This window comes from Blennius ocellaris (assembly GCF_963422515.1).
Source record: "Blennius ocellaris genome assembly, chromosome: 13".
Classification (NCBI taxonomy): Eukaryota; Metazoa; Chordata; class Actinopteri; order Blenniiformes; family Blenniidae; genus Blennius; species Blennius ocellaris.
The window spans coordinates 21274100-21300641 of NC_137662.1; the positions used below are offsets into that span (position 1 = coordinate 21274100).

The window sequence follows — 26542 nt, forward strand, 5'->3', positions numbered from 1 at the left end:
CCATGTTGGAGCGCTGCGGCGCGTCTCTTCATGCCTCATCGGCCGCGATCGGTGCGCTCCTCCTCCTCCTCCCGGCCGCCTCGCTCCATCCCTGCGTCGATTCGTGCGGTGATGCTGCCGTGGTCCTCATCTTGTCCTGCGTTCTCCTCCTGTCCTGTCCTCTCTCTCTCTCTCTCTCGCTCGCTCTCTCTCTCCAGCAGCCTGTACAGATGCGCAGCTCCGACCGCCCCCTTCCTCCTCCTCCTCCTCCTCCTCCTCCTCCAGTGATTCACAAGGAAATACACAAATCTGTAGGAGCTGCGTGTCAAACAGTGGCAGTTTTTTTTTATTTTTATTTTTTATTTTAAATCCACGAGGCAACACCGATCAATGAGCATTATTACACCAGGGGCAGCCGACATAAAGCTCCCGGGACTCAACCAGCCCGCTTGAGGGTCCAACGTGGAACAAAGACGCCTCCGTCCACACGGCAACGCAGTTTCACGCAGCCTCATTTTTCTGGAAATTATTAAACACTGCCCTCGGCTTTTACATGTGGACAGACAAGATGTACATTTGCATAAAGCGAAGATTCCTCTCTTTCCCCTCCGGAACACCACTTAACAACAACAATGGCAACAACAAAATAAAAAAAGAAATATTATTTCGAGTGAAGAATAAAAGTCTTCCTACAGGTAAAAAAAAACCCCAACAACAATGGCGGACTACATGCTGAAAGTAGTGCTGCTGAAGCAACTGATGCTATTTGGTTTAATAAGGCCAGATATGGGATTTGCCAAGTCCTCTGTTTTTGTATGCACCATGTCTTCTTCTCCATTATTTTTGGTGCATTTCTGTGGCAGCGTTACAGCGCCACCCAGAGGCTTGGCATATGTATTAGTCTTCATGGTGGTGAGTGGCTGCAGATGGTTGATGTGGACGGGAAAGTTTTTTAAGAACGAAGGATAGAAAAAAGATAGATTTGACTCTCATATAAACAGGACTTGAATCTTAACCTAGATTAAAAAAATTTTTTAAACAGCTTTGTTTGGTTTATTTACAATAAATGGCTCTTTGGGTAACAGAGCGCCGCCACCTGAGTCTGGTTCTGCACGTTTAATCCTGTTAAAATGCAGTTTTTTTTCTTTTCCACCATTGCTTATGCTCGCTCCTGTGTCAGGTTTATGTCTGTAAACTGGAATGACTGTGTTGTATTTGGTGCTATAGGAATCGAATTGAATTGAGCTTTCAATGGAATTATTCCACTATGCTGTACATTGCACATTTCTGTGTTTTTCTTTTTTACTTTTATGTTTAAATTCTTATTGAGGACTCTTTGTCGCTATTTTCTTAGAACCGATTTTGGAGTTATTCCCGTCATTTCCCTGAAGGCGCGCTCTCCTCACGCATTCCTGCGCTGGCTCCCCCCAGACGAGCCCGGGTAGCCACGTGACACAAGATGCACCAATCAGAGCGGCCCTCCGCCAGCAGCCAGCGCCGGAGCGGCGTCCCCCGATCAGTCCCTCCACTGCTGCTCCGACCTCCGTCTTGCAACAACCGCGGCGGTGGGGGGCTTGTTTTGATTAAAGTTGACGGATTTTTCTTTTTTTTTTCCCCTTCTCTCTCTCCTCCTCCCTCGCGTGTCACAACTCTTCACCGCCGCGTCGAGATCCAGGATGGTCCCTGCACTTTGTGAGGGTTTGAACCGGCCGACCGCTCTTCGCATCCACGGGAGGAGAAGTAAAGTTTGGGAATAAACGGATCTTAAAGCGGAGAGGAGAGGAGAACCACCCCCACCACCCCCACACACTCTCCCCCAACCCCCCCATCCGCCGCCAGTCCCCGGGCTGACCTATGCTAAGCTAACCCCGCTAGCCCCGGAGTGTGTGGAATGCGACGGAGACCCGAGGGGAAAGTGTTCAAGCGAGCCGGAGAAAGTTCCACCTCTCCCGCGGGTGAACGTGTGGCGGACGCGGGGGCGACCTTCGGAGGGAAAACCTCCCCCCTCCACCCCGGCGGAGCGTCGCGTTCTCGGGGTCGGTGCAGGTGCACCTCCGGCGGCACCTGTTAAGAACTTTCGGTAACTTTGGCCGCTGTCGGCGGGGAGCTAACTTTAGCTCGACCGCGTTAGCATCGCGGGGGGACGCTGGGGACCTCATCCACCTGTTTGACCGTGGGACCGCGCAGCGGGGGCGGCTGTAGCCGGAGCTAAGCCCTGCTAGCTGCTATTTGACCCCCCCCCCCCCCTTTACACCCCCCAACACACACACACACACACACTTGCGTCGGAGTGGCGACGTGGATCCGCGGCGGCAGACTGTCGCTCTCCCCCGCAGGACTTTGGACACATCCCGCCCCGGGCTTCGCGGGGAAGTCCCCTCCTGTTCCCTCGGCGAGGTTCTCGATAGATGCGACAGCATGCGGAGTTTTCCACGCGACTTTCTGCTGTTTTGAAGTTTTGTCGTTTTGTCCCGAGAGCTCCGCACCCTATGGTGCCGCCACGGCCACCGAGAAATGGATGTCTCGCAGGCCGCTTTCCCAAACGGTGAAGGGCGGCCGAGCGGCGGCGGGACCGGGACCCCGGGCCACGCCAGGACGGAGTCCCCCACGGGACGCTCGTGGGCTCACTCCGCCCCGCTGTGTCCGACCCGGTCCCTGTGGACGGCCGCGTACGACTACGAGGCCAGCGGCGAGGACGAGCTCAGCCTGAGGCGCGGCGATGTGGTGGAGGTGCTCTCGAAAGACGCCGCCATCTCCGGGGACGAGGGCTGGTGGACGGGCAAAATCAACCACCGGGTCGGGATCTTCCCGTCCAACTATGTCACCTACCAGCCCGCCATCTACCGTCTGCCCGCGGCCGGCGGGGCCGCCGGGGTGCGGGAGCGGGTGCCCAGCTCGCCCGTCCAGATCCCCTTCGGTGAACTGGTGCTGGAGGAGATCATCGGCGTGGGGGGGTTCGGCAAAGTCTACCGGGGCACGTGGAAGGGCCAGGAGGTCGCGGTGAAGGCGGCGCGGCAGGACCCCGACGAGGACATAACGGCCACCGCCGGCGGCGTGAAGCAGGAGGCGAAGCTCTTCTCCATGCTGCAGCATCCCAACATCATCATGCTGGAAGGGGTGTGTTTGGAGGAGCCCAACCTGTGCCTGGTCATGGAGTACGCCCGAGGCGGCACGCTGAACCGGGCGCTGACCGGAAGGCGCATCCCGCCGCACATCCTGGTCAACTGGGCCGTGCAGATCGCACGCGGGATGCACTATCTGCACGAGGAGGCCGTGGTACCCCTGATCCACCGTGACCTGAAGTCTAGCAACAGTAAGCAAAGATTCTGTGTGCAGTTTTTTTGTTTTTAACCACGGACAGCTTTAAGACATGTCCACAGAGGAGCATGCACCTGTTGCACATGCATGCACGCATCTTTTTTTTTTTTATAGCTTATTCATAGTTCTTATTGGTGTCAACTAAAATCTACAGCCACCTTCACATCCCAGGTCCTTCACCCCAGATAGTCTCTCCATTCAATTGTGTAACCTCACATATAACAACCTGTATTGCAGATAATTATTGTTTATCATTCCCTTAATAACCTAGGGCATAGGGGAATGTTTATCTCATACTTGTGGGGTATTAGGAAAACCCAACAGTATGATTATAGCACGAAAAGCTCATAATCCATATGTTTTTCACAGCATTACTGGTAGGGCAATGCTCTGTAAAAAAAACAACAACAAAAAAACAGTTGTATGAAGTGGTTGTGGTGGGGGATATCATCGAGAGGATGTGAAATAAAGTCAAGAGTTTGCTCAGCTGGGCTGCTCCCTCTTCACTCACCTCCCCTTTATCCTTTAACACACACAGACACTCACACACCTTCCCAGCCCCCCCCCCCCCCCCCTTCTCCAGCAAAAGCTGAAATGTTGTTCAAATAAAGTCAGTGATTTACCAAGCACATAGGGAGGACACACTCGGTCCACATGGTCAGGCCATGTGCTTGACCAACCACAGCCACATACCTCAGAGACGGCGCTTATTCTGGTATAGTGAATAAGTAGTAACTGTTCAGCCAATATCTTTCTGTATTGCAGAGATGGTAACTTATTCAGCACGGAATACCTGATTAGTTTGTCCATTTCTGTAGATTGGGTGAAGGAATTAGACAAAGAGGTTTGAGTGTTTGTAGTTCTTATTTTACGCGTCTCTTGACAGACCAACCTCATGAAGCTGAACTTAGTGTAGACCAGGAGGACAACGGTGCCAATTCCTCCACGGACTGGTAATTGACAACAGGCCAGCAAACTTTAGTTTCCCAGGACTGAATAATGAATGGCCAGCACTCGATGAAGAAGGGAAAAAAAAAAAAAGAGGGGGGGCTGAGTCACGGACCCCCCCTGACACAGTCAGCTCAATGCAACTCAGGTGTATTTATGTGTGCAACATGACTCCAAACACTATTTCTCCCCCTTTCGTGGCTGGGGGGGGGGCTCTTATCGACCCGGGGCCATGTGGGGAGCAGTTCTCTCGCGTTCTGATGTCTGTTTAGCTCCAGCTGTGAGAGTCAATGTGTGAATGGAGGGACCAACACGTGAAGTGTACGCAGACCAGACTCTCCATGATTACTGGGTTTAGGGGGGGGGGGGGGGGTATTTTTGCAGGATCGTGTTGCACAGATGTGAAGGTTCATCTGCCGACTGGCTAAAATCGGAACGTTGACATCAAGTATATTCATGCATGTTTTCAAGCACAATTATTGCTCTCGATAGTGTAAACTTTGCAAAGCGCCCCTTCAATCCTCACAACCAATTTCCAGCTGTGCATCAGCACCTTGTGCTCATTTAGAATTTAATAGGTGATTATATTTCTTGCACATTACAAGAGGCACTGAGTGTCCATTTCATGATACTGCAAAGTGTAAAAATTCTAAAGAAACCAAACAGTCAGTACTTTTTTCCAGATTTCTTCGCCAGTTAAAATAAGTGTACCAGCCATGAAAGTTGTCTTATTGCTAAAGAACTAGGATTAGCGTCAAAGCTAAACTGAAGAATGGCATTTTTTAAAACATGCAAAGCAGAGCAACATAGTTGAAGAACATGTTTTTACTATGTTTGGCACCAGGTGTAAAAAACAAAAACTCGACTCGTCTCATTCAAAATGTGATTCTAGCTCTTTGCACTGAACAAAGGGAACATTTGGAGTAGAAATGTATTTTAAGACTTATTGGCCCACTTAGAGTTAATTTAGGCTGTTAGTGGCCCTTGAACTAAAACCAATTTGACATTGATAGACTTGACAATAATTAACGTAATGCCATGAACAGTGCGAAAGAGACTCTCCTCAGTAATTGCCTAATTCGAGAAGAAGATTTGTTAATTATATGACAGATGGAGTGAAAGGACTTTAACACGGTTCACACAGTTTCACCGACTCGGGTGTTTGGAGAACAACAATTAACAATTAATAATAAATTGTGAGAGGGCAGCCTCAAGTTTATTTACTAAACTTGTAATCCTACTGTGATTATAGTTAGTCTGGCGAAACAAAAATGTACTTCTGGGTTGTGGCGCTTAATAGCAATTACAAAATTGGCTAAAGAAAGGTGTTGTCGCTTTGTTGCCTGCTGTCAACAGTCTCTGGGTCAGAAGTGTGGGCGACGCACAGCGTTATCAAGAGAGAATGAAAGAAACTGTATGCGTTTGCTTCGAGCGGGGCAGAAACGGGTTCACAAAAGACTGTCCGACAACACAAACACACAAATGGCGCCCCGTGGTGTGTCGGGCTTTTTAAGCCAGTTAAAAAAAAACAAGCCAAAAAACCTCAAATAATGCAGCTTAGAAAAAGTTGTTGCATCTGCTGGTGTGGTGGGCCTGTTGTCTGTTTGCCTTGGCACGGTGCGGTCGCTGGCCCAGTCCAAAGGGATGGAGGGAGTGAGAGTTATCTTCACGAGGGGGGGGGGGGGGTAAGGGAGGATATTGGATACATTGCAATAAGTGTCTGTTAATCAGCAATCTGTCACATTTTTAATATTTAATGAGGGAAAAAAAAAATGTGGCGGCGTGGCTGCGTTGCTTCTCTCCTCCTGCCGTCTCGATTCTGTTGCGGTACGTTTCATCCGGACGAACTCGGGGCAGGTGCGCGTTTTATACCGAGAAACTTCCCCTCGACTTGCCTCAGCACCTCCTGCGCCTGTCATTCATCAACCCGCAGTGTACACATGCTCCACGCAGACAAACATACAGCTATTTGATCAATGATTAGCCTGTAAAGTAATATGTTGGAAGTCAGTAAGATTTGTCCAATCTCCTTTGTGTTTTTCAACCTAATCTGTAAAATCCCAGCCCGCAGGGAGGAATGTTGCTAATGAGGGATAAAAGCTTAACATACGTTTGCACAATGGACTGGTCAAGCAGCGGTTGCTAGGCTACTGCGGCCAGAAGAATGGCTAGGACTCGGAGGGTCTCAAAGCCCTCGTTTTGTTTTGTTCCGTTCATATTTAATCTCCCAGAGAGCAGCGGTACTCTTTTATTGCCACAAACTGAGGGGGTTTCCCTTCTTACTTCGTTATTTTTCTCCCTCTTTTCCTTGTTCTATTCTGCTTCCCGCTCGCCGCTTATTTTTATGCCGGCTTTCTGGTCAACACGGCTTTCAGAATTTAAAAAAAATAAGGGGGCCATTGTTTTTGTTTTGTTTTTCAAGCCACCTTCTTGGAGTGATCAAATAAATTTTTTTCTTGATGGCAAGTACTGTTTGGCTTGTGTGGCCATGTATTTATACCCTCGTTCAAACACTGTTGGCCGAATGTAGTGATTTATTAATGTCTGGGGGAAAGTCTGAGGCTCCATGTCAGAAACAATAATGCTTCTGCCTCACAATAATAACATATCACAAAAATATAACTGACTCTGATTAGCATTATTTGTTTTGTGGCAAATGTAATGAATGCAAAAGTTCACAAACCTGCCAGCATGGGATAAGTGTACATTTCCTCAGATTTATAGTTTTGAATTGACTTTTGCTTTGCAAACTGTTCTTTCCTTCTGTCCACGATACAACATTGTTTTAAATGTTGTTGTTTTGTGGGTTTGTCCCCCCCCCCTTAACCCAGAATACATTCAAGCAGCAGACGAGAGCGAGAAATCACAGTGAAACCTGGCTCCGAGCCAACACGCATAACCCACATTAACTTTGGAGTTTCGCGTCGCAGTGCAAGCGGCAGTATGTGAGGAATGTGCGCCTGAACGGCCGCTGAAACTGATGGGAGTTCCGTTTCGGAGTGCGCAACAGCACTCGCCCATCAATCTTTGGCCTATTGTTGCACTTCATCACGCCGTCTCTGCGTTGCCCTCCCTCTTCCCATTTGTGTCTTCGGTCTCCTCTCGCCCCACCGGCCTGCAGGTCTATGAAGACGAGACAAACTTTACACAGGCACAGGAAGGATTTACTTTTCTGTGGACACACTGAAATCAGTGCATATGTCGTAAGATGTGCAGAGGGTGTGTTGAATTCAGTGTTAAGAGTCGCTATTGCCTAGCAGAAGGAATTTTTGTGACCACTTGAGGCCATAGCAGATAATTGTTGTTAAGTGCTTATAACCTATAGATCCACCAGATTGTATCTTGTTGCAAGCGGCAGCATTTTGTCTTGCACAACTTGGATCCTAGTGTAGTTAAGGGGCGAAAACTCTTAATCAAGATATCAAAGTATTTTGAAGTACAAAGAAATTCAGACATAATTGACAAAATATGTAAAAGAGACAGCAAAGTTCTTCCTAATTATTCATTCTCGAGACAATTGGGTTGCTTGGTATGAAAACCTTAAACAGACTTTGTTGCCTTCTTTGAAGCCACCCTGCTTATGCAAAAACAGCACAGCAAAGGGTGGTTGTGGGGGGGGGGGGGGGGGGACTTCCTTTGTAACCCCAGTTTTTCATTACTGGGTCACAACAAGCTATACCAGAAACAACCGTTCAAGTAGCCCCAAAAGTGCCACTCAGGTAAATCCCGCAAATTTTCCGTCGTCTTCCTCCCACTCTTTTGCGGCACAAACCCAGGAGGAGAAGTTACCAAAGCTTGACGAGGTGTTGCAGGGCAACTTTCCTCTGGTTTCCCACAATTACCCCTGGTGACACACAGACAGTTACTGCCTGTCTTTTCTCTGCGGAGAGAATGGGCAGAGGGGAGAGAGGAGGAGTTGAGATGCTTTCACTGTGTTTTTTATGACCTCTCCCTGACTGCACCTATTGTTGCGGGGCCGGGTGAAAAGGAAAAAGGGCCCACAGCTGAGAAGAGCTTGCCTTCCAAATCGACCAATCCCCTCCGTCCCTCCCGCCGCAAGCGCACCAGCACGCCGATCAATGCTAATATACTGGGAAAAAGAAGGGGGGGGGGGGGGGGGACAACAAAAAAACACGAGCTTGTACACCTTTTAACACTTGATGTGTTTTAATTACCCTATTTATGGGTTAATTCAAGCTTTCACAGACCTGAGCTGGTAGAGGAAGAGGCGGACAAAGAGCAAGTGGCCCAGAGAGAGATGTGACCATGATGGATGGATTTAGACCAGCCATTAGCCCTGATCCTTTTCCCCATCGAGCAGAATGCCTGGGGGGCACTCTCATTTCAAGCCGCAGAGACGGACCAGCCGCTGACTGTTCAGCAGGAAACACTCTAAGGCTCATGCTTAGTCAGTTGGCACAGTTGGGGGGGAAATACTGCCACGTCAAGTTTAGGAGCTGCGCTGTGATTGTCTTTCTGGAGGGATTCATTGATAAATGTCTACGGTGGTGCCCCAGTGTCGGCTCTAAATGCATTGGCTTCACGTCGTATGTATGCAGAATTTTTAAACATATATTCAAATTACAGAAATGCGTGACGCTCATTTAATAGGGACACTATACACATATTTTGCTAATTAAAATATGAAGACAAGCTGGTCCAAGGTAACTATGTATTTTTTTCGTAATTTCACACTGAAGTAGTGGTTTCTATATATATATATATATATATATATTTATTTATTTTTTCTTCTTCCCTTTTTACCTCGAGGGGTTTGTGGCAATGAGAAGAAGCGTGGGACCTGCTTTGAAGGCAAGCAGCTCGGCTTCTGATCTTCCCACCGCTCCTCCGTGAGAGATGGGTCTGCCTCAAGATTCACAGTTGGAAAGGGGAATTAAATGGGGGCTGGACCGAGGGTGGGGTCTGCCTTGGAGGCATATCCATCTCCAATTGCGCTGAGCTGTTGTCCGCTTCAAAACATTTTCTTTTCAGAAAGAGCAAGGAACTATAGACAAAAGGAGGAGCTGCAGAAAATGGGCAAAGCGGCGAAAGATCTGAGTTGTGACCTTGTGAGACGTGACAGGTTTTTTTTTTGGGGGGGGGGGGTGCACATGGTGTAAGGATGCGACTTTATTATCCTGATGATGTAGTTCAAAGGGTTTAGTTCGTAGATAATAAACTCCCCGTGCCGTCATATTTATGAAGAATACTTTTTTTGTGTGCAAGATGACAGAAATCAATTTACGTCCCAAGTTCCACAAATCCAGTTTTAATGCGTTTTGTTCTGACCTCGTGTGGTTTTTACTGGTGTTAGAAGGACGTGAACATGCAGTTCTTAAAATGTACTCTCATCGTGTCCTACCTGAGATGCACCGTAATAAATAAGTTTGGTTTATCGGGACTATGTTTTGAGACCCTTACCCAAATGAACCTCTATGTCTATAGGCAATAAAGTAGTCTGGGTCAGTTATTCTCTGTCATCCAGGAGTTGAATGTTTCAGTGGAGACGTAGATAATTAAAGTCTCGACAAGATAAGGTTCAAAATGTAAAAAAAATCACCTGTCAGTCATGGTGGCACTACAAGGCTTCCTCGAGCTTCTTTGATCCGGCAGAGATTAAGCTCAGAAGCTCAAATGGGGTGTAGAGGTCAGTGGAAGTGGACTTTGAAGCTTCCTGCAGGTGTCGGACTTCGTGAGAATCCTGTCGGTGAGGAACAAATCATATTGCACCTTTGTGTAGCCTCTTCCTCTACACTCACTGACTTCTGTAAAATCCATTGCTTCTTTGAAAGAAAGAAGATGGATAAACTTTGTCCTTTGTTTATTCTGAGGATATTTATGTCCTTGTTTGGTTGTGGTTTAAATTTCTTCAATTCCCAAACATGGTTTGAGGACTGTAACTTGGCTTTTCGGTAGAAAGCGTTGATCCTGATGAATTTATTTAAGCGAGGGCGTGAGTGAATGTGTTTGTTTGCACCTTGAGGCATAGAGTTTGCATGTTCTTGCTATGACTAAGTGGATTTTCTCCTTTTACTCCTCGCTTCCTCCCACTATCAAAGGGCTTCCTTGTAATTTTTTTTTTCTTTAAAGCCAGTGTAGCCTGAAAATGTGGTTGAATGTCCATCTTGTGGTCAGCCCTGTCATAGACTGGCGTTCTGTCTTTCATCCTGTGCTGATTGGTACTTGAGACACTTGACAACCCCACTCTGGATTAAGTGGTGATGGAAAATGAATAGATCGACGTGTTCACTGAAGCAGGATATTTGTGCTTGTGAAGAACGGTATATTCTGACAAAGGATCATGAAGTGATGCCGCCTAAACTTCACCGCTTTAGTCTTTCATCCAACCAGTCCAGAATCACACGAGGGCACCATGGTGTGGTTTTGCTTTTTACAAATACTTTCTTTGTTTGCTCAGATAGTCTTTCTTATTGAATGATGGTGTTTATATTGAAAGCAACGGGCGTCATTAGTTTGGATTCCTGTCGCTAAACAAAATGGCTGACTTGTGTTTTAAAGCTGCTTTTCCCTAACATAACGTCGGCACGGAGTCACGTAGTCAGGAACAAGGTCCTCTATCTGGGATTTCTAGAGGGCTGACACTGAAGTATTGTAGAGCTACAAAGAAGGTATTTGGCATGACACCCTATCGGCCAATCGACAGACGTGTTTATCCCAAAACTACTATTCCTTTGGGTTGTGTAACTAACCCATCGTAAGTTATTATGAACCCACAGAGCCTGCTGGGAGGAATCTATGGAATCACTGAGAGAAGACTTGACAACAGGAAGTAGAAGTATATCATTGGTCCAGTGAAACCTGTTTGTAATGGAATTCCTATTGTTACGGAGTGGGTAGAGGATCCCCTGTGTCCCCGAGGCGAGTAATGGCACCAATAGCCCTGTTATTTCTGGAGACCCACGAGAGTCTTACCGCAGTTTTAAGTGCTACTTGAAATTGTTCGAGGATCTGTTGAAATGCTTGTGGATGGCTGATAAAATTCTAAATTACCACCCTGTGTAAACTATACATGGATGGTTTGATGAAATGATAGAATTTGAAGAGTTGGGAGAGAATTGGACAATAATTCCTTATTTAGCTTGTGCATTTCCTATGTTAACTTGGTAAAAGTGGAAGTACTGAGAAGAGAGGCATGTCCAACTTTTACGTTTTTACTTTTCCTCAATAAATGCTCATTAAATGTGATCTGATCTGTGTCGAAATCGCTTAAATATGCAAACACAATGCACTTGACCTGAATGAACACACATACACGACAATAATATTTAATGTTATTTAACATATCCATGAGACAGTTTGGGCAGCTGTGACTTTAGAAGGCTTCAGGTTCGATTCCTCATCTCCCCCTGTCTACATGCTGAACCTTCTTGAACAAGACATTGAACCCCAAATTGCTCCCAATGGCTGGATTGAGCGCCTCTCATGGCGGCCGCCTCCGTTGGCGTATGTGTGTGGGTGATTGTGTGGATGTGTGTGAAAGTGATTACGGTAAGAGTGTCTAGTGTTCTGTCGACTGCACACATGGTGGAAAGGCACTATATAAGTAAAATCCATTATCCATCTCCGTATTGACCGAACAAAGATAATCGGTGTCAGTAGTTTGACCACAGCGAACAGCCACTTTGGCTTTATATATAAATCTATATGAATCACTCAAACCGGTTGATTTTGCTCAAATGTACCCAAAACAACTGCTGATGTGAATCATGCCTTGTGAGAACGGGATCAGAATACGCAAAGTTTTCCCTAGTGAGAAAATTCCAGGTGTAGACCAATGTATGGGACGTGTCCAAAACTGTGAATAGTTCCAACCGATTCCATGAAGCCGTGAGCTTCAGCAAAGTTAAATGGAAGCGTAGGTTTATAAATATATGGCGTAAATGTGGCTGTGTGCTGCCTTGTTTGGATTTGTTTGATAGAAAAGTTGCATTTTCCCTCATTTCCACGTTTTTGTTTTTTTGTTTTTTTTTAAGTTGAACCATAGTAACCTTTTCCCAAAATGTGCAGTGGCTCCGGCCATCATTGTCGCGTGATCGAACCCCTAAAAGCGCAAGATAAGGTTTCCGTTTCCACTAGAAATCATTACATAAACACGGCCTCAGCATGCCTTATTGATGCGATTGGGGAAGTTCCTCCTCTACATTTAACCTTATCTATACTATAAGCGGTGGGCTTCCGCAGTACATTGTCGAAGGAGCAGTTGCCAGTCATTTGTGCAGCGAAGTTGCATGAGTGGCATGCATCCTTAGTTTCGAGAAAGACCAGCCACCCGCCAATGCAATCTGTCCCGCAAATCTGGTCAAAGTTTGACTTTGTTTTGTTATTTGTTTGGAGTTTCAAATGGGGAATGAAGTGCCATTCAGGTGAATCTCTGTGCAGGACTGCAGGAAATGTTGCAACGGTCTGTGTGTGTGTGTGTGTGTGTGTGTGTGTGTGTGTGTGTGTGTGTGTGTGTGTGTGTGTGTGTGTGTGTGTGTGTGTGTGTGTGTGTGTGTGTGTGTGTGTGTGTGTGTGTGTGTGTGTGTGTGTGTGTGTGTGTGTGTGTGTGTGTGTGTGTGTGTGTGTGTGTTTTGGCACGTCTTCGGTCGGTACCGATGTGGGCGAGTGAGTCCAAGGTCACCGAGTGATAATACTGCACGCACAGTGCAAACACCCTGCAAAGAGGCACACGTAAATGTCACAAAGCCTTTGTTGGAAGCTGCTCACGAGTTAAAACTGGGTAAACCTTCCAGTGGACATTGTGACACTGTTGCTTTAGAAACTTGCATTCCCTCCATGTGTTTTTCAAGGTTTGGACTATGTATCATTATAATTGCATACTTCATTTTCCCCCCCATGGGAATATTATCGTGGAGTTTTGCGTGCCAACAAAGCCCCCATGGTGAAAGGCTTTTCTCTTTTGAAATGATTTTTTTTCCTTTGCGATTTGTGAATCCGACACTTAAATCAACCTGAAGGTTGAACTTCCAATGTAAGCCTTTTACCTCCTCAGCTGTAAAACCACTCCCTCTGGTAGGAGGCATTGAGATTGATCTGCAGTGATCGGTTCTGTGTGTAAATAACGAAATGGGACAGTTTGTAATGCGAGCAGTTCTTGGCAATAACAAACACAAATGTGGAAAATAATACCAAGTGGTTGAATGGATCAAAGGGTCTATTTTTTTGGCTGTTGAAAGGATCAAAGGGTCTATTTTTTTGGCCGTTGATACGCCACATCGTGGAAAAGTCCGCCTTCTTGCTGTCGAACGGGTTACGTGAAGATTTTTTGGTCGTCGTCGACGGAGGGTGTAGTTTTGAACCTGGTGAAAACAAAACGTTTTGCACCGTTAGAACGATGTTGCGAGTCATCACGGGGCTGTAGTTTCCGTCTCGCCCCGGTTCAGGGTTTCAGGCTTTGAACATGAATCTGCTTCATTAAATAGTGTTTTTTTTATTTTACTTCGGCAGAGGCTTTTCATTTTGTTGTGATTTTGCATGAACTCAAGTGGTAAACAAGGTATCGCCAACCTGCCGGCTTTCATTTGGTCTGATTTAAGTCTTGTTAGGATATTTTATACTACGGAACTAATCGAAATTGATCTGCCAAAAAAAAAAAAACTAATAGGTTTAAAAGGTTGACACACTGCAAGCGATGAGCGCTATTCTATCATTAGGTTTTTTTTGCAACAGTAAAATTGGTGCATTACTGAATAGAATTTTTCTCTACTTTAATCAAACCAGTGTAAAAAAAACAAAAACGCAATGTATTCCAAATATTCACACTATCACTGTAGTTATGGTTGGTGCAAATGTATGGGGGAAAAAAAATCTGCTGCAACAATCGCGTTTAAAAACATGAAAGCAAACCAAATATAGAATTCTCTGTTGCTGTTCTTTTACTCCTGCGCTTTCTCTTCAAACTGTGTATTTGCACTGTGTGCACGCTGTGAACTTCAAAATCAGATTCACTTCCACCCGAAAAAGCAAAAGCGATCCCGTGCAACGTGTCCAACGCAGAAAGTGCTTGTGTTTACATCCTGTACATTTTCATACATTAATGCAAACCCCCGGAGGGTCCCGGGGTTTGCACCTCGGCGGGGCCGTGGCCTCACCAGTGCTTGGGGGGGGGGGGGGGGGTTCTCAGGCCGGGTGTCGGATTACCGGCGGGTCTGGAGGGTTCCGGCCGTCTTTAATGTGTTAAACAGTTTTTAGGACCCGAGGACAGGTGCTTTGTGGCGCTGTCAGCCTTCTGTTTCTTCAGTAATAAATGACCTGCATACCGCTGTTGGCCCTCTTGAATATCAACTATCATCTCCCCACCTGCACATTGGTCCTCTTCCCCATCCTCCCCCCCCCCCCCCCCCCTTCACTCTTTGTATTTTCCTTTCATTCATTCACTCACTCACTCTCTCCTCCCTCCCTTCCTTCACGTCTGTCACATTCATCCCGAGCCCGTCTTTCCACTTTCCCCCCCCGTCTCTCAATCACACCTCGTGTCTCCAGTTTCCGTTTTGCTTTCGATCAATTGTAACTCATCACTTCTCTGGCTTTGTTGTTTTTTTTTTTTCCCCTTTTCCCAGTTTTATTACTTGAAAAGATTGAAAATGATGACATCGGGAGGAAGACGCTGAAGATCACGGATTTCGGCCTGGCCAGGGAGTGGCACAAAACCACAAAGATGTCTGCGGCGGGAACTTACTCCTGGATGGCTCCCGAGGTCATAAAGTCGTCCCTCTTCTCCAAAGGCAGCGACGTCTGGAGGTGCGGTTGAATCTACGCACGCACGTCTCGCCTTTCCTTTTTGTGAAATAACCCCGTATCACTTCACCGACTTTTTTTTAAATTCTGATGTTTTTGGCGGGTTTATTCACCAGCTATGGCGTCCTGCTGTGGGAGCTGCTAACGGGGGAGGTGCCGTACCGCGGGATCGACGGCCTGGCCGTCGCCTACGGCGTGGCCGTCAATAAGCTAACCCTGCCGATACCCTCGACTTGCCCCGAGCCCTTTGCTAAACTCATGGAAGGTAAGCGCGATCCGACGGCCTTAACGCTACTCACAAAACGACATGTGTCTGGATGTTAAAAAAAAAAGAAAGAAAAGAAAACAACGTCACGTTGTCAAACTCCACTTTGTTAACGTGCCGTCCAGAGTGCTGGGACCAGGACCCCCACGTGCGCCCCTCCTTCTCCTGCATCCTGGAGCAGCTGTCGGCCATCGAGGAGGCGGTGATGGCCACCATGCCGCAGGACTCCTTCCACAGCATGCAGGACGACTGGCGCGTGGAGATCCAGGAGATGTTTGATGAGCTCAGGACCAAAGAGAAGGTGGGCCTCACGGATTTAACAAGTAACCAAAACACCCTTTTGGGTATGTGGGGGGGGGGGGGGGGGGGCAGGAAGATTATTCGGTCAGCTGTGATTTATCCCCCTGGACGGCTTTTAACTGGTAAAAAAATAAATAAAATGTAATTGGTTACTTTCAGTGGGGAAGATAATCACACGTTTAACAAAACCACTCATTAATGCTGAGGTGCTTTAGCGTACTTCCCCCTTGTTAAGACCTTAATCTGCTTCCTCTGTAAATCCACCGTTGCTGGCTTACAGTGAGGGGGGGGGGGGGGGTTAATTAGTGTTTAGAGACACAGCAGGATCAGCTCACAGAGCTCGGTCAGCAAACGGTAAAACCAACAATACAAACCTCCACAGGTGTTGTTGTTCAAGAAGATTTTTTAAAAAAAAAATCTTTTTTTTTTTTGCCTATTATGGATTTTAAAATTCCGCTTTGTTCTAGTTTTAGTTTCGGCTCTTAGTCTTCTTTTGAAACGTCGTCTTATGTAATTTTGCCGTCAACCAGATTAAGCTCTTAAATGCTCAACTAATAATCTGCGCCACCGCCTTATTTTGTACAGTTTGCCTCATAATAAAAGGATGATTGAGTAACTTAAAAACACGCTCCGCTTTGCTTTGCGGGTTCAGCCGATGTTTTCCCCCACCGGCAATTTCATTAACACGAAACTCCTCTCACGGTAGTTCGTGTCGAGGTGGGTGGCGGAGGGGGCTCGAGTATAAAGCGCCTTCATGGAAGTCATCCAGTAAGGATTATTGTTTCTCAGCTGAAGGCATTTAAAGGCACAATCTGGGAATGAAGAGAGGGTTAAGCCCTGGGAGGAGACGAGACTGCCTAGCTTTGTAACGGAGCCTGAAACAGCAGGCAGTAATCTTCCCCAATCCGTCCAGTACAATCACGTATTATTACTCCCTGTAACCAGTCTCATAAACCGTATTTGTTCTATTTATTCATCGTTTAATTATTGTAATATTAACATTTCGGCACGCAGTGAGTTGTGTTGTATTTACAGCGGCTTTATTATCCGCAGCAATTGGTAATTCATTCGTTTGTCCATTATAAATTACTGTGATTCGCTGCAGGGCGACTGTGTTAAATGATTATCAACAATTATCTCTCGCTACGCAACTTGCAAGTCACTACGATGTGGCTTTTTGCTTTTTAAACAAATAACTGTTTATGTTTTAGATCTTCTCAGCCTTTTCTGTGGTAAAACAAATTGTTAGAGGCTATTTAAAGAAAACTCTTTTCTTTATTATGTGATGTTTTCATACGAATTGGTGGAAAGGAAAGAAAACATATACTTTTTTTTTTATAGTAAATGAGTTATGTAACACAAATGACTGGCTATCAAGCAGGTTCAATTTCAGTCAACAGACGTTTTGTTCTTTTTTACTCCCACCAAACTCAACCGTCAAAGTTTGATAATTAAGTGAAAATGACATATAGGACACAATAACTAAAAATATTGAGATTTACTGTTTTAAGAGGCGATAGCCTACATTTCGTAACAACATTCACAAACTTCCACACTTCTTCCAAACCAACAGTTGGAAGTTATTGGCCGTCAGAGAATGAAATGTATTATCTGCTGATGCTAAACATGGTGTCCACTGAGTCACACACAGGAAATGAAACAGGTTGACACACTGCTACTAATTTTTTATTGTAATATTACAGGTGACATGAGACACAGCGAGTCGTCGTCAGTTCAGATGTGCTCAGCTTTGTTTCCCCGTCACCAAAGATTCAGATCTTTATTAAAGAAATACTCCGCGACCAGGGATTTTTATTTGTATTTTTTTTATTTGAAGTCATGTGATCGTTGTTGGTATCATAACTTTATATTTGAGGTTGAGGAAAAACAAATTCCTAACGACTGGAGGCTCTAAAGTAGGTCAGATCATTCAGCTGCAGGAGGACTTGTGCGGCTAATTTTAATCTGGTCGCGATCGGTGCAGCTGAGATTTATAATAACTGTCAAGACGCTGAAACATATGGTGACAGGGAGTGAAAAGATGGAACAGAATGGAAATGGCTTATTAATCCCAGAGGGGAGCAGAAGAATCACGCCGTGGTCCACAAAGGGGTTTACAGACAGAGCGAGGAGAGGGAATGATTACTGATTACTGGGGACACGGCTTATTGATTAGTCCGGACCGAAAACGGAAGTCTCGCCACTTTAGCCCGTGGTGGCTAGGCTAGTTAGCCCGTGTCTAATGGGTAGCCACAAACAACCGCCATATATAGTCTTCAGACCAGATAATCAATAGGCACATTTTTCAATACTTTCACTGCTTTTTTTTTCTTTCTGCATCCGCTTCATATGATCCACGGGGTTAGCTGTTTGTTTTCTACCCAGAATGCATTGCGCACGTCACATCCTCCCCAGTCCTCTCGCTCCACCCACTGGAAAGATCGTTTCGAAAAAAAACATTTCCTCGCTACTCCACGTCTGTGCGTCAGCCATTTCCCAGCAGAAAACAAATGTTACACGACTCCCGCATTTGTTTTTTTTCTCCACGTCTTTAGTCAGATTCGCGCTCCACGTCACATCCCCCTCAACCCTCGCCCCGCCCGCTCGAAAGTCCGTTTGAAAGGGGACCGATACCGGTGATTTGAAGAGGGACCAGATTCCGCTTGAAATCTAAATCCGAAACCTTAGTTCAGTGTGCGTTCACATTTAACGAGTGTTTCTTGAAATATTCTGACATGTTAACATGTTGATTTGTTCACAATTCAACCTGTTTCAGTCATCTATATTGAAGAAATTAGCCCCCCCCGCCCAACGATATTTAGTCTGCATCTATTGCATCTTCAGTCTTTTTTCATTGTGAGCCTTGTAAAAGTGTGGTCATCTAATATTCGGACCAATAGGGTACTTAGAAACTTCATTTGTGTGTTTTTCTATTAATAACGCGTTAAGATCAAAGTGATCAAAGAAAGGACCTACAAAGGGTTAAAGTTGTCGTATTTGCTGAGAAAACGATAGTAAATGGCTGTTTTATACTTTGAAACATTGTTACTCCAATTGGACACTCGGTGTGGCCGTCGTACTCACCGTGACTCCGAACCCCCCCCCCCCCTTGCCAGGAGCTGCGCTCCAGGGAGGAGGAGCTGACCCGGGCCGCCCTGCAGCAGAAGTCTCAGGAGGAGCTGCTGAAGCGCCGGGAGCAGCAGCTGGCCGAGCGGGAGATCAACGTGCTGGAGAGGGAGCTCAACATCCTCATTTTCCAGCTCAACAAGGACAAGCCCAACGTGAAGAAGAGGAAAGGCAAATTCAAGCGGTCACGCCTCAAACTGAAAGACGGCAACCGCATCAGCCTGCCCTCAGGTGAGCCGGGGAAATGTCCGATCGTGGGGTGGGGGGGGGCTTCGTCCATCGATCTCTTGGTTGACCATACGTGCAAACGTACACACCTGCACTTAAAGGCCTAGTGAAATGTAACACACGACTTTGCAAAAAACGATAGTTGGGGTTCTACTTCTAAGGTTTCTCCGACTCTGCCCCACCACTGTTGTCGCATAACAAAGTTATTTGAATTTTGAATCTCCAGCCGACGAATTCGGGGGAATCCTTCTTCGTGAGCCTGACGTCAAGAGTTGTGCAGATCTCGATCTGTTGTGTTTATATTGGCTTGTTTCCCTCTCAAATATCGAAGTTTTAACAGTTTTTTGAAGTTATAGTCGGCGTTTTATGAGCCTTGACGAAAGATTGAGCCTGGAAGAGACCCGAGAGAGGAGAAAAGGAGCACAGGCGGCGGGAGCGGCTAGCGGGAGCCGCTAGCTCGGGCGGCTAGTAGACGATCAAGTAATACCTGGACTCATCTTCGGTGATTCCGCGCAGTCGGAAAAAGCGCTTCGACGTGATCCAGGAAGCCGGGTCGTTCTGCCAAAAGTCAGGACGCCTCAAAGCCTCAAAGGTGAAAACTGGCGGCTGCTGAGGCTGAGGAGACGAGGAGACGAGGAGACGAGGACGAACCGTCTTCTGCTTCCTCAAACATGTTCCAGACGGGGTCACCGATGGCAGAACGACACATTCTGTGTCTTCTTCATCAATCACTGGGTTTGAAATGCCCGATGATGATGAAATATGGTTAAATTCAGCCTCTTCGTCGTCAAAACTCTGATCCTCCATAATGTAAACACAACTTGGGCGTGTGCACAACTCGTGACGTCACTCTATTATTGTCAGAAGCTCCGCCCAGCAGCGAAAACAGTTTATCGGCTATTTTCTCGCAGATTGCCGTGTTTTAACATTTTACCCTCGGGCCAGTTAGCATAAAAAATGTCCCCAGAAGCGACAGCCAGAGTGTTTTGGAGGTGGAATCGCGAGGACTTTAACCCCAATGATGAATTAAAATTTTAAATTGAAGTGTGTTGGGTGTGTGTTCTCTGTACGTCCCTCTTCAGACTTCCAGCATAAGATCACGGTGCAGGCGTCGCCGTCTATGGACAAGAGGCGGAGCCTCCACAGCACCAGCTCGTCCCCCCCCAGCAGCCCCACCCTCATCCCCCGGCTACGAGCCATTCAGCGTAAGCGCACTTCTTCTCCCCCAGGCCTTTCTTCGCCGCTCGGCCTCAGGTCGGCCGTCGGTCGGTCGGAGGAACGTCCCACAGGAAGTGTCGACAAAGAGCCATGTGAAACTGGAGCTCCGGGGCCACTCGCGCTCCAACCCCGCTGTTTGCACAGTTTGATAAAGATATTAGTCGCGCACCAACGCTCGTGTAATAACACATTCCTCCTGTGCATTTATGGCCCGCGGGGGCATTTTCAGACGGTGAGAGCAGCGAGGCTCTGACCCGCCTTCGTCCCAGCAGACGTGACCGACGCACAATGGAGTTTACTACAGAGTCTATGTACACACGTTTTGTGTCGGTTCCAGTTGGATCAAAAACCCCACCGATCCTTACGCTCGGGGATTTTAGGAGACGCGTGACTCGAGGATCTGTCTCTTCTTGTGTGAATGCATTCGCATATAAATCACCACAGACGACGGTTAAATACACAAGTGATAGTGGAACCGCGTTTAACCCGATTACACACCGCAGTAGGGATTAGTTTTATTTCCGTTGATTCTACAGATTTCAGAGAAATAAATCGAATGAAATGAATGAATAAGGTGACCTGTGCGCTTCCCTCCCCAGTGACGTCCCCATTGCGGAGGGACAGTTTGTATGTTTACCAGCAGGATGTTGATCTGACCGGCGAGCTCTCGGCCGACTCGGGGTTCGGGAGGAAAGGCAAGCCGGCCGCTGCCTGCGCCGTTGGGCTAACTTTCACAGCTATAAAAGGGTTTGATGGCCGACTGGATGGGATTCCGAGGCTTTTCTGACGTCTGGATCCGTAACAAGACTCCGGCGTTTTGTTGCTCGGGGGGGGAGGAAGAAAATCAGCTGAGATGCTTAACATGAAAATCGAACCACAGATGTGGGCCAGCTTTCTGCTCTTATTGCCTTAAATTGATCTTTGGAAAATGAATTGACCGGCAGTTCCTTGGCCCTCGTCTGTTGTCGTGACAGATTTGGTGACTCTTGCCTTCACTTACATCTTTACATCGACTAATAACCTCCTTTAAGCAGCATTTAAAACTATTTTCGTGGCTTTTTGGTCTCTCAAATGGGTTAATTAATGAACAGGTTCTGGTTTTTCCCAGTGTAAAAGAGGCTTAAAAACCGGGGGTTTTGTGGTTAGTCAGACTTTTTAAGCACTCAAACCTCATCGGGCAAAACAAGAGAGAACAAAAAAAAAAATGGGAACCGTTGTGGTGGTGAGATAAGTGTTGGGATTTGACAGCTTGGCACAATCTCTCTAATAATCCACACTAACATGTCGACACCAGATTCCCCGTCAGGTCTGGGGGCCGGGGGGGGGGAGGGGGGTCCCTCTGACATACGGCTCGCTTACAGACGTTGTAGTGACGAGTGGTGTCGGGTGTGTTTCAGTCACCCAGGACGAGAGCAACCGTACGTGGGGCCGCAGCTCCCTCTTCAGGCCAGAGGAGTTCGACGACGTGAAGAAGGGAATCAAGAAGAAAGGCAGGACCTGGGGCCCCAGCTCGGCGCAGAGCAAAGAGAGGCCGGCCACCGCTGAGAGGTAGAGTGGATTTACACTCCGGAAGGTCGGCGGACGGCCTCACGCGGAGGCGTTCCGTTTAATTCTGCTGCAGCGTTCAGACACAAAGCGACTCACAGTGGGAATACATTCAAACAAAAGCAAGTTAAAGAACAACCAGTGGCAAGCGAAAGCTTTATTTAAATAAAGGAAATGTATTGAGGCAATTGAAGTGTTTTTAGTCCTGGTTTAAAAGTAGTGAGTGTCAGGAAGTTATTTGCACAGGTGAAGAGAGAAGGAAGGAAAAGCCGCTTCACCTTGTTTCTTCTGATTCTGGGAACTTTTAGTAAAACTCTCCCTGAGGACCTCAGTAGACTGGAGGTTTTATATCCTACAAGTAAATCTGAGATGTCTTTAGGACCCAGACTGTTCAAAGAGTATAGATGAGAGGTAAGATTTTGAAGCGGATTTCGAAGCTCCGCCCTCTTTGAGTCGGCGAGAACTCTGGACGCATTAAATACTGAGACGTGTCCACACTTAGTTACAGTGATCCAGCCAACTGAAAAAATAAATGCATGTGGACAAGTTTTGTCACGAATCCTTTAATTCCTCTCGACTTCTTGTCCCGAGTGACATCGAGTCAATGTGATCCTTTAATTTTTATTCTTCGCGGCCGAAAACAATCCCTTCCATCTATTTCTGGGTTGAAAAGAAGTTTTAACAGAAGCTGTAAAGTGCAGTTGCAGGACGACGGCGTGAGGAACGGAGCCGAGGAGGTTGCCGGGTTCACGCCGGCCTCTACGAACGAGCAGATAATTAAAACCGTTTTTCTTTTTTTTCTTTTTTTTTTTGTAACCTTTTTTCACACATCAGCTAAAACGTTTGTCACTGACGGTCCGGGATTCCAATCGGAATCGCTTCGGGTATTTAGAGCAGTGTTTTTCAACCACTGTGGGAAATGATCCAATTTCAAAATTTTTTCTAAAAAAACATTTGCTCTCACAGCCGCTGTCAGCTGTGAGAGCAGTGTGTTGCAGAGTAATCATGTATAAATACTCTTCGCCACTAGATGGCAGCACAGAACTTTGAGACGAGACGTCAGGCTGTGCCGGTGAAATCGAAACTGACAGACGTCAGTCTCGTTAATCTTGTATCAAAGTAATGGAGTAATGGACAGTGATGTAGAAGTTTTTGAAAAGGAAGAATGCGAACCAGGATCTCAGCTCTGTGTTCATCCATCAGGTCCAGGTTTCACCCCGAGTGAGGAAATTTTTTTTTTAAAGAAATTGGGAAATACTTTTTTCTGTATTTATTTGATTCCTGTTGATAAAACTTTGGTGAGAACGACTTTATATTGTTAATAGAGGCTACAGAGTTTCACATTTTAACATTTTCGGGTGCCTTGGCTCAATAAAGATTGAAAGACACTGATTTAGAGTACGTGTGTTAAGAGCGATAAGTAATGACTCCGAGTTTCATTGGATTAACGGCCCCGTTTCATTTGTACCCGTGTGTTACGTCAAAGAGTGCGTCCTCTGTCGGACGGCAGCAACCCCTGGTCCACCAGCCTGGTCAAGTCCCAGAAGTCCGTGCCGCTCGCCGCGCTGTTTGCAGAACAAGGTGAGCCGTAACGCAACGCCACACACGCGCCGCGCGAAAAGTGGAAACCAGCGACTGATTTATTTATTTATTTTTTTGTCGTCAGCGGGGGCGGGGAAAGACGAGGCGTTCCCGCAGGAGGGCCCCGACGTCAGCTCCAAACCAAAGCAGCTCAAGTTCCCCAACCAGGTGTACATCGATCTACCTCTGTGGCGGGACGAGCAGCAGCAGCAGCCCCAGAGCCCCGCCTCCTCCTCCTCCGCCGCCGCCCCCCCGGGAGAGGCCGGCGTAGCGGCGGGTCAGGGCGGCGCGCCCGACACCCCGGACGACCCCTACACCACCACGTCCACCTCGTCCGCCTCCACCACCCCGCAGCTCACCCCCACCAACAGCCTGAAGCGGGCGTCGGCCCGCCGCAAGACGGACGCGGTGCTGTACGGCTGCGGCTCGCTGCTCGCCTCCGTCGTGCTCGGCTACGACCTCAGGGAGGCGCTGAAGACCTCCGGCGAAGACGCCGAGCCGCCGAGGGAGGAGCGGGAGAAGAAGAAGAAGGAGGGCCTGTTCCAGCGGGCGACGCGGTTCCGCCGCAGCACCTCGCCGCCCGGCGGCCGCTCCCGCAAGGACGAGGCGGCGGCGACGGCAGTGGCGGCGCCGGGGCACGCCCCCGCCCAGCCCATCAACCTGGTGTCCATGTCGGCCATCATGGAGTGCAACTCCACTAAGTGCCTCCTGCAGACCGAGACGGAGGCGGCGGAGTCCGGCCCCGGGAAGGCGGAGAACAACGCCGCCGTCGTCGCCGTCGACCATCACGCCGACCCGCCGAGACCCGGCGCGGCGGCGCCCACGGAGGCCGGGCCGCAGAGACTCGACACGCCGGCGAGGACGCAGACGCCGGCGCAAACCCAAAGCCAGCCGGCGGAGCAGAGCAACCACAACACGGGACCACGACTCCGCAGGAAGAAGTACACCATCAACCACAACAGTGAGTCACGAGGACGAAAACACCGAAAGGATGGGGGAAGGGGGGGGGGGGGGGGTTAGAAAACATCAATATTTAGCTTCATGGACAAACACATCAGAGGTAAACAGTTTGAAAACACTAATACATTCAGAAATAACACCAAAAAAAGAAATAAACTTCGCCTTGTTTTTTTTCTTTCTTTTCATAAACATTCTATTTGTTCTTTACGGCTGAAGGATTTTAACACTTGAAAATGGTGAAATATCTGGGGAAATGGCTGCATATTAGTAAAAAAAAGTAAAAAAAATTACCTTTCGATGTTCAAGGTGCATCACGGTTGTTGTCTTCTTCCAGTCCTGATGTTTGTATGACGACAGTGTGAAATGATGGAAGGAACAAAACACGCGCTGCGGAACAAACAGTGTTAAAGTCAAATCCATTTACGTTTTACTGCGACTTTTTAGGTTTTTTGAGTGAAAGCTGCCACCGCCGGTATTCTTGCCTCCCACTGACGTGTCGCCGTGTGTTTCCAGGCAACGGGCCGCCCTCCCTGCCTCCGCCCGCCTCGCTCAAGAAGCAGGAGAAGAACGGCGGCGAGGCGTTCTCCAGACCGCGGCCGGTGTCCTTCCGGGCCAAACCCCACGCCTGGGCGCTGCTGCGGGGCCGCAACAAGAGCTACTCGCTGGGCCACTACTCCGGGGAGAAGGCGGCGCAGAGCCTGAACATGGTGCTGTCGTCGGACGTGGGCGTGGGCGTGGGCGTGGGCGTGGCCTGCTCCCTGCTGGACATGGACACCGAGGGACAGAAGCGAGACTGCACCGTGCCGCTGTGTCGCATCCAGAGCTCGCCGGGGCGGACGTCCGTCTTCGAGCTGGAGAAGGAGTTCCTCTCCTAGGGAGCCCTGGCACACACACACACACACACACACACACACGCTCTCCTGGAGGGCTCAGCACCGGGCCGTTGTTGTATTAAACAAAAAAAAAGTAGAATTCTGCTGTCGTAGTTCCAGAGGCACATCTGTACACACACTCACACACACACACACACACCGGAGCCAATCAGCAGCTCCTCATTCAATGCCTCTCTCTCTCTTTCTCTCTGTTTAGCTGCCTCTCTCTCTCTCTCTCTCTCTCCCTCGTTCTGTCAGTGCAGCTCAACGTTGACCGCTGCTGCAGCTTCCTCAACACACTACCCTCACCTTTTTATTTATATATATATTTTTATAGGTAATTTAATATGAAGAGACTCCAGCGTACTTTAGCGACCAGCGGGACATTTACATTCCATGTCAAGTTTCAAAGCTGTGTGATCACGCTTTTAGATTATTTTTCTTTGTTTTTTTGTTTTTTTTTTGTGACTTGAAAAAGAAATCATGCATGTACCCTTAAAATGTTGAAGGAGTTTAAAAAAAAAAAAAAAAAGAAAGCGGGAAAAAAAATGTACTATGCCTTGTTTGTAAATATGACTTTTTACCCACTGTCGGCCTAATGTTGGCAGGTTTTTTTTGTTTTGTTTTTAAATTGCATATATGCTGTTTTTAAAAGTCAAAAGCGTACAGCTTGTTACACTCTGTTTCCACCCTGAAGGTTTTTTTTTTTTTAGAGATGAAACACTGGAGGTTCTGACCCAGTGCTTCTCTTTTCAAAGTCATGTGTTGCTACTGTGGATTTTTCTAAGAGTATTTATAGATTTGTTGTTTTTTTTTTGTGTGAACACCTTTCCTGTCCTCTGCTCGGTGCCGGGGGGCGGGGGGGGGGGGGGGGGGGGCAGTTCAATACTTGTGATCGGGGGGGGGGGGGGGGGGTAATTGTCAAAAAGGAATCCCCCCCCCGGATGAGAGCCGGTTGGTTTAATTCTCGGCAGAATTTTCCTCTCGACGCACTCTTAAAACGGAAAAAGAGTGCATAAGCTGGCTTGTACTGTAAACCTGACACATCCTGTGCCTTAGACACACGAGAGTTTACTTCAAATGACTGCGCTGTTACGTTACACTGGTTGAACGTTAGTGGGATCGAAGTTTCCTTTTTATATGTACTTTTTTTTTTTTTTTACAAAACATTAGAAAAGGGCTTTTTTTCCCCTCTCTCTCTCCGCGTGTCTTAATTGTACGTTTTGGAGACGTCGGAGGAGAGGGTCGGCGAAGCGCCACGATTTCTCGACTGACATTCCCGCCTCGGATCGGACGTTGTCCCACGTCTCCTCGACGCAAAGCTACGAATTCCCAAATGGTGTAAATATTAACTGTGATTCTCCCGACTGGTAATTCCCACTGTGGCATTTTTCTATCGCGTTCAATACTTGTTGGACCGCCGGCTTTCAACCAGGTCCCCCAC

General features: G+C 47.5%; 1 protein-coding gene across 1 annotated transcript; it reads left to right on the top strand.

Moving 5' to 3' along the window:
- Nucleotides 1-2341: 2341 nt before the first annotated feature.
- On the top strand, nt 2342-25101 carry map3k21 (mitogen-activated protein kinase kinase kinase 21; the record flags this gene model as incomplete). The annotated part of the gene is made up of 10 exons (XM_080508031.1): nt 2342-3292; nt 14826-15006; nt 15120-15268; nt 15394-15569; nt 18685-18925; nt 20005-20127; nt 21538-21688; nt 23172-23266; nt 23352-24227; nt 24740-25101. The coding sequence occupies exons 1-10, from the start codon at nt 2494-2496 to the stop codon at nt 25099-25101; spliced, it is 3153 nt and encodes a 1050-aa protein (XP_080364157.1). The 5' UTR covers nt 2342-2493.
- Nucleotides 25102-26542: the final 1441 nt, after the last annotated feature.